The sequence below is a fragment of the Phyllostomus hastatus genome, unplaced genomic scaffold (genome assembly GCF_019186645.2).
Source record: "Phyllostomus hastatus isolate PE091 unplaced genomic scaffold, TTU_PhHast_1.1 phas_contig_277, whole genome shotgun sequence".
Taxonomy (NCBI): Eukaryota; Metazoa; Chordata; class Mammalia; order Chiroptera; family Phyllostomidae; genus Phyllostomus; species Phyllostomus hastatus.
The window spans coordinates 646,215-655,832 of NW_025333832.1; the positions used below are offsets into that span (position 1 = coordinate 646,215).

Genomic DNA, 9,618 nt, shown 5'->3' on the forward strand with positions numbered 1-9,618 from the left:
GAGAGAAGTGGTCAAGTGGGTGAGAACTGGGGAGAGGGACCCCCCTCCTATCTCCCTGGGGCTCTAGCCTGGGCACAGCCTCCAGGGACAGAAGGTCAGGACCTGGGGGTCCCAGCAGGACTAGTCCCTAGAGGTGTGAAGTGCAACTCTGTGTGTCCTGGGAGGAGAGGTTGTGGGGGTGGGTCAGCTGGGCTGTGGGACACTGGTCCTGACTCCCTCTGCAGCCAGGAGGCTCAGTCCTGCCTGATGCTGACATCACCTTGGATCTGGGTCAGGCGTTCTGGGTCAGGGGTTCTGGGTCTGGTCAGGACCCTGTGTGAGAAGAGCAGGTGGTGCCAGCAGAGCCCACAGCAGGGAGTGGAGCTGCTCACAGCTGAGAGGTGAGGGTGGGTGTGGTCAGTGTCCTGGTCCTGAAGGAGCTTGTCCCTCACACCTGTGCACACCTGTCCTCCTGACTTCCTGAAGGTCCAGGACGGAGGTGCAGGGGAGAGCCATCAATGGTGCCAGTGTCTGTGTGTCTTCCAGTGTCCCGTCCATCTGGTCTTCAGTTTCTGCTTCATTGCTTTGCTTCTGTCCCTGTGAGCATTCCCTGAGCATTTCCTCTGTGCCAGCAGTGGGCTTGGCCTGGGGTCACCACAGAGACAGGCCTGGGTGAGTTGAATCCTTGGAGCAGGGAGCCAGGCACTTAGTCAGCAGCTACAGGAGGGACTAGTGAGTGATAATCGTGAGGGAGAGAGAAGGGCAGCACCTAGTGTGCTGGGAGCATATGTAGACTCTTCCGGGAGCGTCCCCTCTGTGTTATAGGCAAGACAGTGGCCTGACCCTCAGGGGCAGGGAGATTCCCTGAGGCTGGAGCACGGTCACCCTCTGAGAGGTCCCCCCTGAGTGCAGCACTCGGTCGTGTGTGGGCAGTGCCAACAACTAATGTTCAGCCAGGCGCAATGGGGTCATGATAAACTGGAACAGAGTCAGGTTTTCCCGGTGATAACATCCCCCTGGTTGTGTCTTTCTCCTGTGGAATAGGAACAAGTGGCCTTCCCACAGTCCCTTCTCATGGCGTCCACCCTGCTGCAGCTCCTGGGAGCAGCATCCCGAGATCCCATCTGAGGTCCTGAGGACATGCAACCAGGGCTTGTGTGCTGGGAGCTGGGAGCTGTGTCTGCTTTGTTTTCATTGTTCACAAGGAGCTTTACTAACAAGAAGAGGTGGAGGGGGCTGCTGGGTGTGTGGAAGGGCCACTGTCTCCCTCCCTTGGAGGCCGGAGGGTGTTGTGGACGTCACTGCAGGAACTGACCTCAGGGTCAGCAGGACCAAGTCCAGGCTGCCCACAGGCAGTTCATGGTGGAGGAAGATGATGAACGTGGCCTGGAGAGGGGTGGTAGACAGAACAAGGGCCCCTAAAGTCCACATCCTCATCCCTAGAATCTGTGAATATGTTGCTTGATAAGAGAAACTTACAGCTGAAAGATCATGTGATTGGGAATTTAACGTTGTTCATCATTGAGCCTATGGAAATCACAAGGGTCCTGTCCTCATAAGGGACAGAGGAGGCAGGAGAGGCAGAGACCTGGAGGGAGGTGTGGTGGGGGCAGCAGAGCGCAGGGGCTTCAAGATGCTGCACTGCAGGCTCTGAAGATGGAGGTGGGGCCACAAGCCACACAATGCAGGTGCCTCTAACAGTTTGAAAAGGTGAGGACACCAGGAAGAATCTCCAGAAAAAACCAACCACGTCCACATTGTGAGTTGTGCTGTGTGACTCAGCTAAGTGTGTGGTGATTGGCTGCAGCAGCTGCAGGAAACCTGCAAGAGGCATCACCTTGTCTAACCCAAGCTTGTGTGCACTGGGTCAGGGAGAGGGTCAGAGCTCCATTGTGATGCGAACCTTCGATGGTTTGTTACTCTGTCTCATCTCATGACAGATGATGCTCTGGCAACAGAAATGTCCTGCTGACCTTTGATTCTGTGTCTCTGTGTTGGGCCAGCTTTGTTGTGTGAACATGGGCACACTGACCTGAGTGGACCTATATGGGAACAGCACCCATCCTGGGCCCTCAGGGAAGGACTGAGAGCTGCAGGCCCAGATGGGCAGAGGGGGCTGCAGGTGAGGCTTGTGTGGGAGGAGCTGGGCCAGGTGCAGGAGGAGACACTTGGTCCTGTCTCCATGGGGTCCTGGGTGAGAGTTTGTTCGAGCAACAGCTGGACGCTCAGTTGTGGAAAGGACTCTGTGTCAGTGAGATCCAGGTGCAGTAGGAGAGAGGGGACTGATGGGAAGTGGGGGCTGAAGTCATGGACAGGCCAAGGAGGGGCTGCTCAGGGCAGGAGTCCTGGGTCCTCCCCACCTTGGTTACTCTGACAGCCTCTCTGTGTCCCCCAGATGTGAAGATGGCCTGAGGGCTGGCCTTGGGTGAAAGCACAAACTCATGGACAGAACTCAGGTCCAGGTGAGAAAGGAGGAAGGACACGGGACTCTGGGAGACTCAGAAGGGGCTATGCATAGGAATATGCCCTACCCATGGGTGCAGTCCATGACCCCACAGAAGGATCGTTGCTCATCTTTGTGAGAACATGAGATGACCCCTATTGGGTGCTCCCGAGACACAGGACACAGGTGCAAAGGGACAAACCCTGGAAGTATTTATGGCCTGGTCCTCGGGGCCGTGTGAGGACAGCCCAGGGCTCTCCTGGTTGGTTGCAGTTCCTCTCATGTCTGTGATTCTTCTATTTTATTTTTTATTGGCTGATTTGAGAGAGAGAGGAAGGGAGGGAGAGAGATAGACAGATAGGTAGATAGATATATAGATAGATAGAAACATCGATTTCTTCTTCCACCCATCCATGCATTGCTTGGTTGATTCCTGTATGTGTGCCAACCGGAGATTGGACCCATCTCCCTGGCACATTGGGACATTGTTGCAACAAACTATGCAACACGGGCAGGGCTTGCACAGGGCTTCTGCTTTAGCAGGCACCTCCCACCTCATTTCCACACCCACACACTCTTGCCTCTCCCAGGAAACGGAATAAGGGGCCTGGGGTACCTTAGAGATGTTTTCCCTACATGACCCTGGAGAGGACGACCCAGAGTTTCAGGTGAATTTGTACTAGAAGGTGTTCCTTCTCATAGAAAAAGAGGAAACGAGAGGAAGGTCCCCTTTATTTGGATCACATAGGTGGTCCATCAGGGTCAGGGTAGCCTGTCAGGACCTTAGGAATTGGGAGGTACCCCCACCTCGGCCCCAGGTCCCTGAATATCCTCCTGGCTCAGGGCTGGTTCTCTGGCTCAAGCTGCAGGTCCTGACCGCCCCCCCACCCCGGGTGTGGGTCTCAGGCTGTCCCTCCCCACAGCCCTGGAGGATCAGGACCTGGAGGAACTAGGAAGCCCCGTCGGCTGTGGGGCTGATGCGGCAGTACACGTCTGTGCTCGGGTGCAGCAAGTCCTGTGAGGGAAGGAGAGGCCCCTGAGCCCTGATGCACTTGTCCTCAGAACAAGTGCAGCATTTCCCAGGTGCGCTGGGGCCTGCCTGTGCTGGGGGTGCCTGTCCCCGGGAACCTCCCTCTCCCCACCCTCGGTTTGCACATTATGCTGCTGTTTCCTGAACATGGAGCACAGCCAGGCTTGGGCTGGGGCAGGTCCTGGGCCTCTGTGACCTGCAGGACAGCATGTTCGTCACCCACACTCACGTCTTAGATGGGGCTGGCTGTCCTGGTGCCGGGGAGGAGGCCCTGTGCAGGGGGTAGAGAGAGGGCATCAGGGGACAGGGCAGGAGGCCATTTCTGCACAGGAGTGACAACTCTGCCTCCTGAGCAGCTGTCCCCACACCTACCTGTCACCCTGTACCCCAGTTTCAGTCCACACTGCACCCCCCTTGCCCTTGTTAACCTGGGGACCCTGTCTGGTGCTCTCAGTGCCTGCTCTGCCCCTTGCTGGACCCCAGGGTTCCCCTCAGGCTGCCCCAGGGAACCAGGGCAGACTCAGGACTGGGTGGGGGTCTGTCCTTGACGTGGGTACCCCCTCCCTGCCAGGGCGGGGTGGGCCTTGTGCTGGCTGCTCTGGGGATGGGGTCTGTGCTGCATGGAGAGTTTGGATGGTGCCCTTGCCCTGAGCCTGCACAGCCAGGGGCCTGGGTGGAGAGATGGGGAGGGGACAGACTCACTGGGGAGGTGGAGGCTCCAGAGGGACCCTGGCCTGGGGGCAGAGACAAGGGTTAGCACCTACGGGTGAGGATGCTTCACCCATAGTCCTGGAGGGGGTGGGTCTTTGGCTCCCAGACAACCAGGGGTGACAGAGCATCTCCCAGAAACAGACCCTCTGGCCATTTTCAGGTTCAGTGAGGGAGGTGGTGACACGACACAGCCCTACAGGTCAGGGGTGACAGGCGATCAGGGACCCTTGTGCTGAGAGATTGTTGAGAGCCCCACCATGAAGCCCAGGGAGGGGTCAGAGCCCGAGGGGGACAGGCAGGAGAGGACACTGTGGGAAGGTCAGGGGTCCAGCCTCTCCCAGGCTGAACAGACATTCACCAAGGGTGGGTGCTGGGGGTCGGTGCTCTGTGAGGCCTCGTGGTTCACTGGACCTAGGAGAGGTCAGACTTACTGGTGAGGGGAGGAGGAAGAGCTTTGGTGTCACAAAAGGGGAGAAGGAGGGTCTCCATTTCCATCAGAGGGTGGGGACCTCTCTCCACTGTTTTGGAGGGGGAGGGCCCAGGAGAGGGAAACTGAGGCAAGGCCTAAAGAATCCATGGCTGAGCTGGGCCCACAGGGGAAGGACCCACAGGTAGGTTGGGTTCGACAGGCAGTTAATGAAGAAGGGACTGAAGACCCAGGACAGGAACCACTCTGAGGGTCTGACTTTGTGGGAAGGTCAAGGCCTCAGAGGGAAGCAGGGCCAGTGGCTTGTGCAAGACACTGGGGACCCCAGGCCTGCTGCCTCTGGATGGATGTGGTACCTGCTGGGGCCAGACCCGCCCCTCAGGCCCAGGAGCTGAACTGTGACAGGGGCCTGTCCTCTGTCTCCATCTGCCTGCACTGGAGGCCAAAACCACAGCACAGGGTCTGCTGTCCTGTCCAGGCCCAGGTCTCCTGTCTCACACATCAGGGTTGTGGTTCCCAACTCGGCCATGTGGGGGCTCCTGAGCCCACCCAGCCTGTGCAGGCTCTGCTACCCTCAGCTGTGTGACCTTGGCCAGGACGCCCTTCAGATCCTGGGGCAGCAGATCCCCCTCACAGGGTGGGTGGATTTAGAGAAACAGCAACAGGTGCCCCACTGAGCAATTACTCCCTGCCAGCCCTGGGCAGGTGTGAGGAGTGAACCGGGACCACCCTGGGGGGACAGTTCCTTGGTTGTGACTCATTTATAGAGGAGGAAGCTGTTGAGAAAACTGCCCTGGTCAGCAGCTGGTGCAGGAGGAGCTGGAGAAAGTGAGTTAGGAATGTCCTTGGGGAAGTTGGGAGACCACAGAGAGCCAGCCCAGCATCAGGGGTGGGTGTCCTTCTCCTGGCCTGGGATCAGCGGGGGTCAGCAGTGTGTCAGCCTGGGGTGGGCAGGATTAGGGTGAAGGAAATGCCATCTTACCTTCTAGATCTCCTGTGGTACAGGAAACACCCCAGGGAGGTCCCCAGAGCCAGGACGAGGACCCCAATCACGATGCCAGCGATGGTCCACACGTGGTAGCCAGTGTCGTCATACACTGTTGAAAGGAGAAGGGCAGAAGGGAGGGTTGAAGCCCAAGTCCACTCAGGGGAAACCACAAGGGGCCTTGCAGGGGGGAGGCCTGCTTAGAAAGAAAGAAGCTGTCACCGTCTGTGTGTGGTTTTGGAGTGTTGTCATTCTACTGTCTTTGTGAAAAAAGGCCTTTAGAAACCATGGCGGTCCTGGGTCCACAGGGGAAGGGCCACAGGCAGATGGGGGTGGAGAAGCAGTGACCAGGAAAGGCACTGAGGACCCAGGACAGGAACCTCCATGATGGTTTGACTTCGTGTGAAGGTCAAGGTCTCACTTGATCCCCTGCCCTGGGTTGCATCCTCTCATTTCACACACTGGAACCTTCCATCGGCTCTAACTGTGCATGTGCTCTCACACCTGCCACTCCCTTGTCCTGTTCACTGTCCTCCTGACTCCTCTCCCCTCTCTCCTTGTGTCCCTTCCCTCTGTTTCCTCTTCTCCAGCCCTGATGACTATCTCAGAGGGCAGGCCCTGACCTGTCCACTCAGTGCTGATTCGTGGTGAGGATGCACCGACTGTGTTCAGTGGCCCAGGAAGGGTGGGAATCCCTGTCCGTTATCTGGTCCTTCCATTCCCATGAGGGGTGGGTGTCACCCTCACGGAGCATGGACAGAATATAGATGGGAAGTGCTTAAAAACCGCTGGAGGTCACAGATGAGGTGAATGTAAACAACATTTTCACCCAGTTCTGCTGGACTGACAGCTGATGACAACAATGTTCATACAAATAACACTATCTGACAGCACTGACTGAGCTCTGCCTGTGAGTGAGCCTAAGGGCTTTAATCTCACTAAATCTCATAGTAAACATCCTCACAACTGTCCTATAATCCAGCTGTTTTATTCCAGTTTATAGACGAGGAAACTGAGGCTCAGGTGGGTGAAAGTCAGCCCGAGGTCAGCCAGCTCGTGCACATAGAACCCAGACTAAGATGAGATCAGTCTAATATGGGTTCTTCCTCTTGTTGCTCTATAGACTTTCACTGGGTTACCCATTCCTGAAGGCTTTCTCCACCTCATTCCCCTGCCTGTGAGATACATGGAGGGGCAGGTGGGAGAGGTCAAGGGTCACTTACATTGTATACGCAATCTGAGGGGTTCACTTTTGCTGGTGCTGCCGGGGTTGGAGACCTCACACTGATAAACCCCAGCATCGTACCACATGAAGACGGGCTCTATGGTGAGGGTGCTGTTGTCCCGGGACAGCTTCATCCTCTCTGTGAGCAGGAGTCTCTGGTCATTGAAGAACCACCAGATGGAGACCCCAGTGTCATTTGTGAGGCAGGTCAAGACTATGGTGTCCATTTGCTCTGTGATGGTGGTGCTCCTGGCTCGGATGGAGGGCTTCTGCACATGCTCTGCGGAGAAACGAGAAGGACACTGACTGAGAGTGGGCTCCTTTCTCAGAGTCTCAGCCAGTCACAGTCTCCAGGGAGCTCTGATATGGTCACCAGAGGATGGCCCTGACCTCTGAAGGAGGACCAGCGTCTTTGTTCAGGTGACAATATATAAGGAGAGGGCTATATCTCTCCCTTTGATACGAGATCACCCCAGGATGTCTGTGACCTGTCCCCCTGCACCCCTGTAGAATGAGCACTAGAAGGCTTTTCTCAGTCCATGTGTCCAGCATCTCAGCCTCAGGTGGAATTTTTCACCCATCGACTTTCCTGTGACTCTTTCCTGTAGTTTTGTCAGACTTTCTATGTGATCAAACCCTCTCTCTGTATGATGGCTTTACCTAGACAAGGGAAGGCTTTTCCTGTTTGTTAAATAATTTAGAGGACAATGAGGACAGCCCAGTCAGTCTTCCTGACCTTAGGACCTCAATAAATTCCAATCCAAAGGCTTTCTCAGTGTGAAGAGGACTTTTACTTCCTGGCCTGTGGAGTGAATATCACAGAGAAGAGAAACCTCTAGAGAGAAGCAGTCACAGTTTAACACGGGCTGGGACTCTCAGCCTTCTCTGTAAACTTCAAACTTTGTGGCACTGCTCCTTTTGTCCCATGAAGGAACTTCATGGAGGAATCTACCCATCTGTCAGGTAAGTACCATTGCTCACTGCTCTCCTCTGGAACATCATGCATGTTGGTGTCACACAGTGTTACACAGATGGTGACCTCAGAGTCAGGACACGGTTCAGAGGTGCCTACACTGTGGCTGTTTCCATGCAGCCTTGCTGGAGGGAGGCTCTGTAGTCGCACGTTTTGGCCCAGTTGAGGACAGGCCACCCATGCAACTCCTCCAGGGCCCTGTCCCAGCACAGGGGGCAGCAGGGTCAGGCACCAGGTGAGCCTGGAACAGAGAAGAGAGCAAGGGTCTGTCCTGCTCACCCTCCTTGGAGCGGGTTTCACCCTTTCATTTGGGGAGAAAGAGGTGAGCTTGACTCGAAGTCTCGTATGTTCTCTATATGACATGGAGTGGGTCACAGAAAAGAAGGAGGTGAGAGAAGGAATGTGTTAGTGACAGAAAAAGCAACTTGACCATGAGGCCCCTTGTGTTTCCCCCTCTGTGGAGCCCCCTCCACTATGTGGTACTTTTGTGGGGCTGAGAGAACCCCCTTCCTCACTTCCAAGACTGAACCCCAGCTCTGCCATGAGAAATCAGAAGAGCAAGGGGAGGAGAGAGACGACAGAGATGTGGGGGAGGGTTCAGGGGAAGGATTTGTGATTTGCTGTGTCCATGGCCACAGGATGGAGACAGCATCCAGGCTCTTTTCTGAAAACCAGACTAACCTCCTCCCCAGAGCTCAGTGCCGATGGCCCAGGAGGTACTTACCAGTCACTGTGATGGTCCTGACTGTGGTCCTGTTATAGCCAGTGACAGAGTTATGGGTGATGCAGGTATAGGACCCACTGTCACTTGCAGTGATGCTGGGGATAAAGAGCTCACATGTGGGTGGCTGGGGTCTCCATTAATAAGGCAAGAATACTGTGCAGGTGGGTTAGAGGCTGCATGGCAGGAGAGGTTGAGGTTTTCCCCTGGTGGGTAATGGGAGTCTGAGGGGGAAATGGAGGGGGTGTCTGGGCCATCTGGAGCAAACAGAGCAAAGCCACACATGATGTCACCAGAGGGAAGAGAAAGCTCCTGGCCTGTGTAAGGGCCCCAGTGTCCCTCTGAGATGGGCCCCATCCTTGTTGTGAAAGGTCCCAACACAACCCCTATGTTCACTGAGCTGAGTCTGAGACATTAACCTGTTGTCCCACCACAGGGTGTTGACTGGGAGCCTTTCAAGACAGGGGCCGCCCATCCCATCCTAGTCTTGGCTCAGGGCTGCACCTGCCCGGGTTTTTCTGGGACAGGGAGTCATGGCCACTGTTGGTGTCCTGGGTGAGGGTTTGTGTATTCGTGACAGGGATAGTTGTATCCTGGCCTCTGATGTTTGGATTTGGGCGGCAGCCTGGAATAGGCAGGAACGGAAGTTACTCACAGAGAACATTCAGGCTGAAGGGGTCACTTTGGCTGGCACTTTGCGCAGAAAGCATACACAGGAGGTCAGAAGAAAGTCTGGTGGTGAGTTCTTGCCTAAGGCTGGAGGACCTTGAGGTGGGCTGTGTACCCTGTAGTTTATTGGTGATTGACATGAGACAGTGACCCCAGAAAGGGTAGAGAAGAGCCCAGGAATGATTGAGACAAGGGTGAGGGACACAGAGCTGGCTTAGGCAGCAGAACCAGGCTCTCTGTCCTCAGTCTTTACTGTCCTGTCTCCCACTGCAATGGGCAGGGCCCTTCCTCAAACACTCAGACGACAGCAACTACAGAAGGGGGGACTTGTGGGAAGTGGGGAGCTGGAACTTGCTGAAAATATGGCCCTTATGGGACCATGGGACTATGATGGTCCTGTAGGACCATCACAGTGACTGGTGAGTGCCTCCTGGACCATCGGCACTGAGCTCTGG

The 9,618-nt window shown here is 55.7% G+C and overlaps 1 protein-coding gene across 1 annotated transcript; it reads right to left on the reverse strand.

The window, feature by feature from the left end:
- Positions 1-233: 233 nt before the first annotated feature.
- Positions 234-9,204, reverse strand: LOC123818250 (carcinoembryonic antigen-related cell adhesion molecule 1-like). Its single transcript, XM_045838249.1, is given in 9 exon segments — positions 234-312; positions 1,295-1,365; positions 2,012-2,069; positions 3,363-3,437; positions 5,573-5,687; positions 6,799-7,080; positions 8,498-8,626; positions 8,629-8,751; positions 9,150-9,204. Coding segments are annotated over 9 exon segments (987 nt in total).
- Between the last annotated feature and the right edge of the window lie 414 nt (positions 9,205-9,618).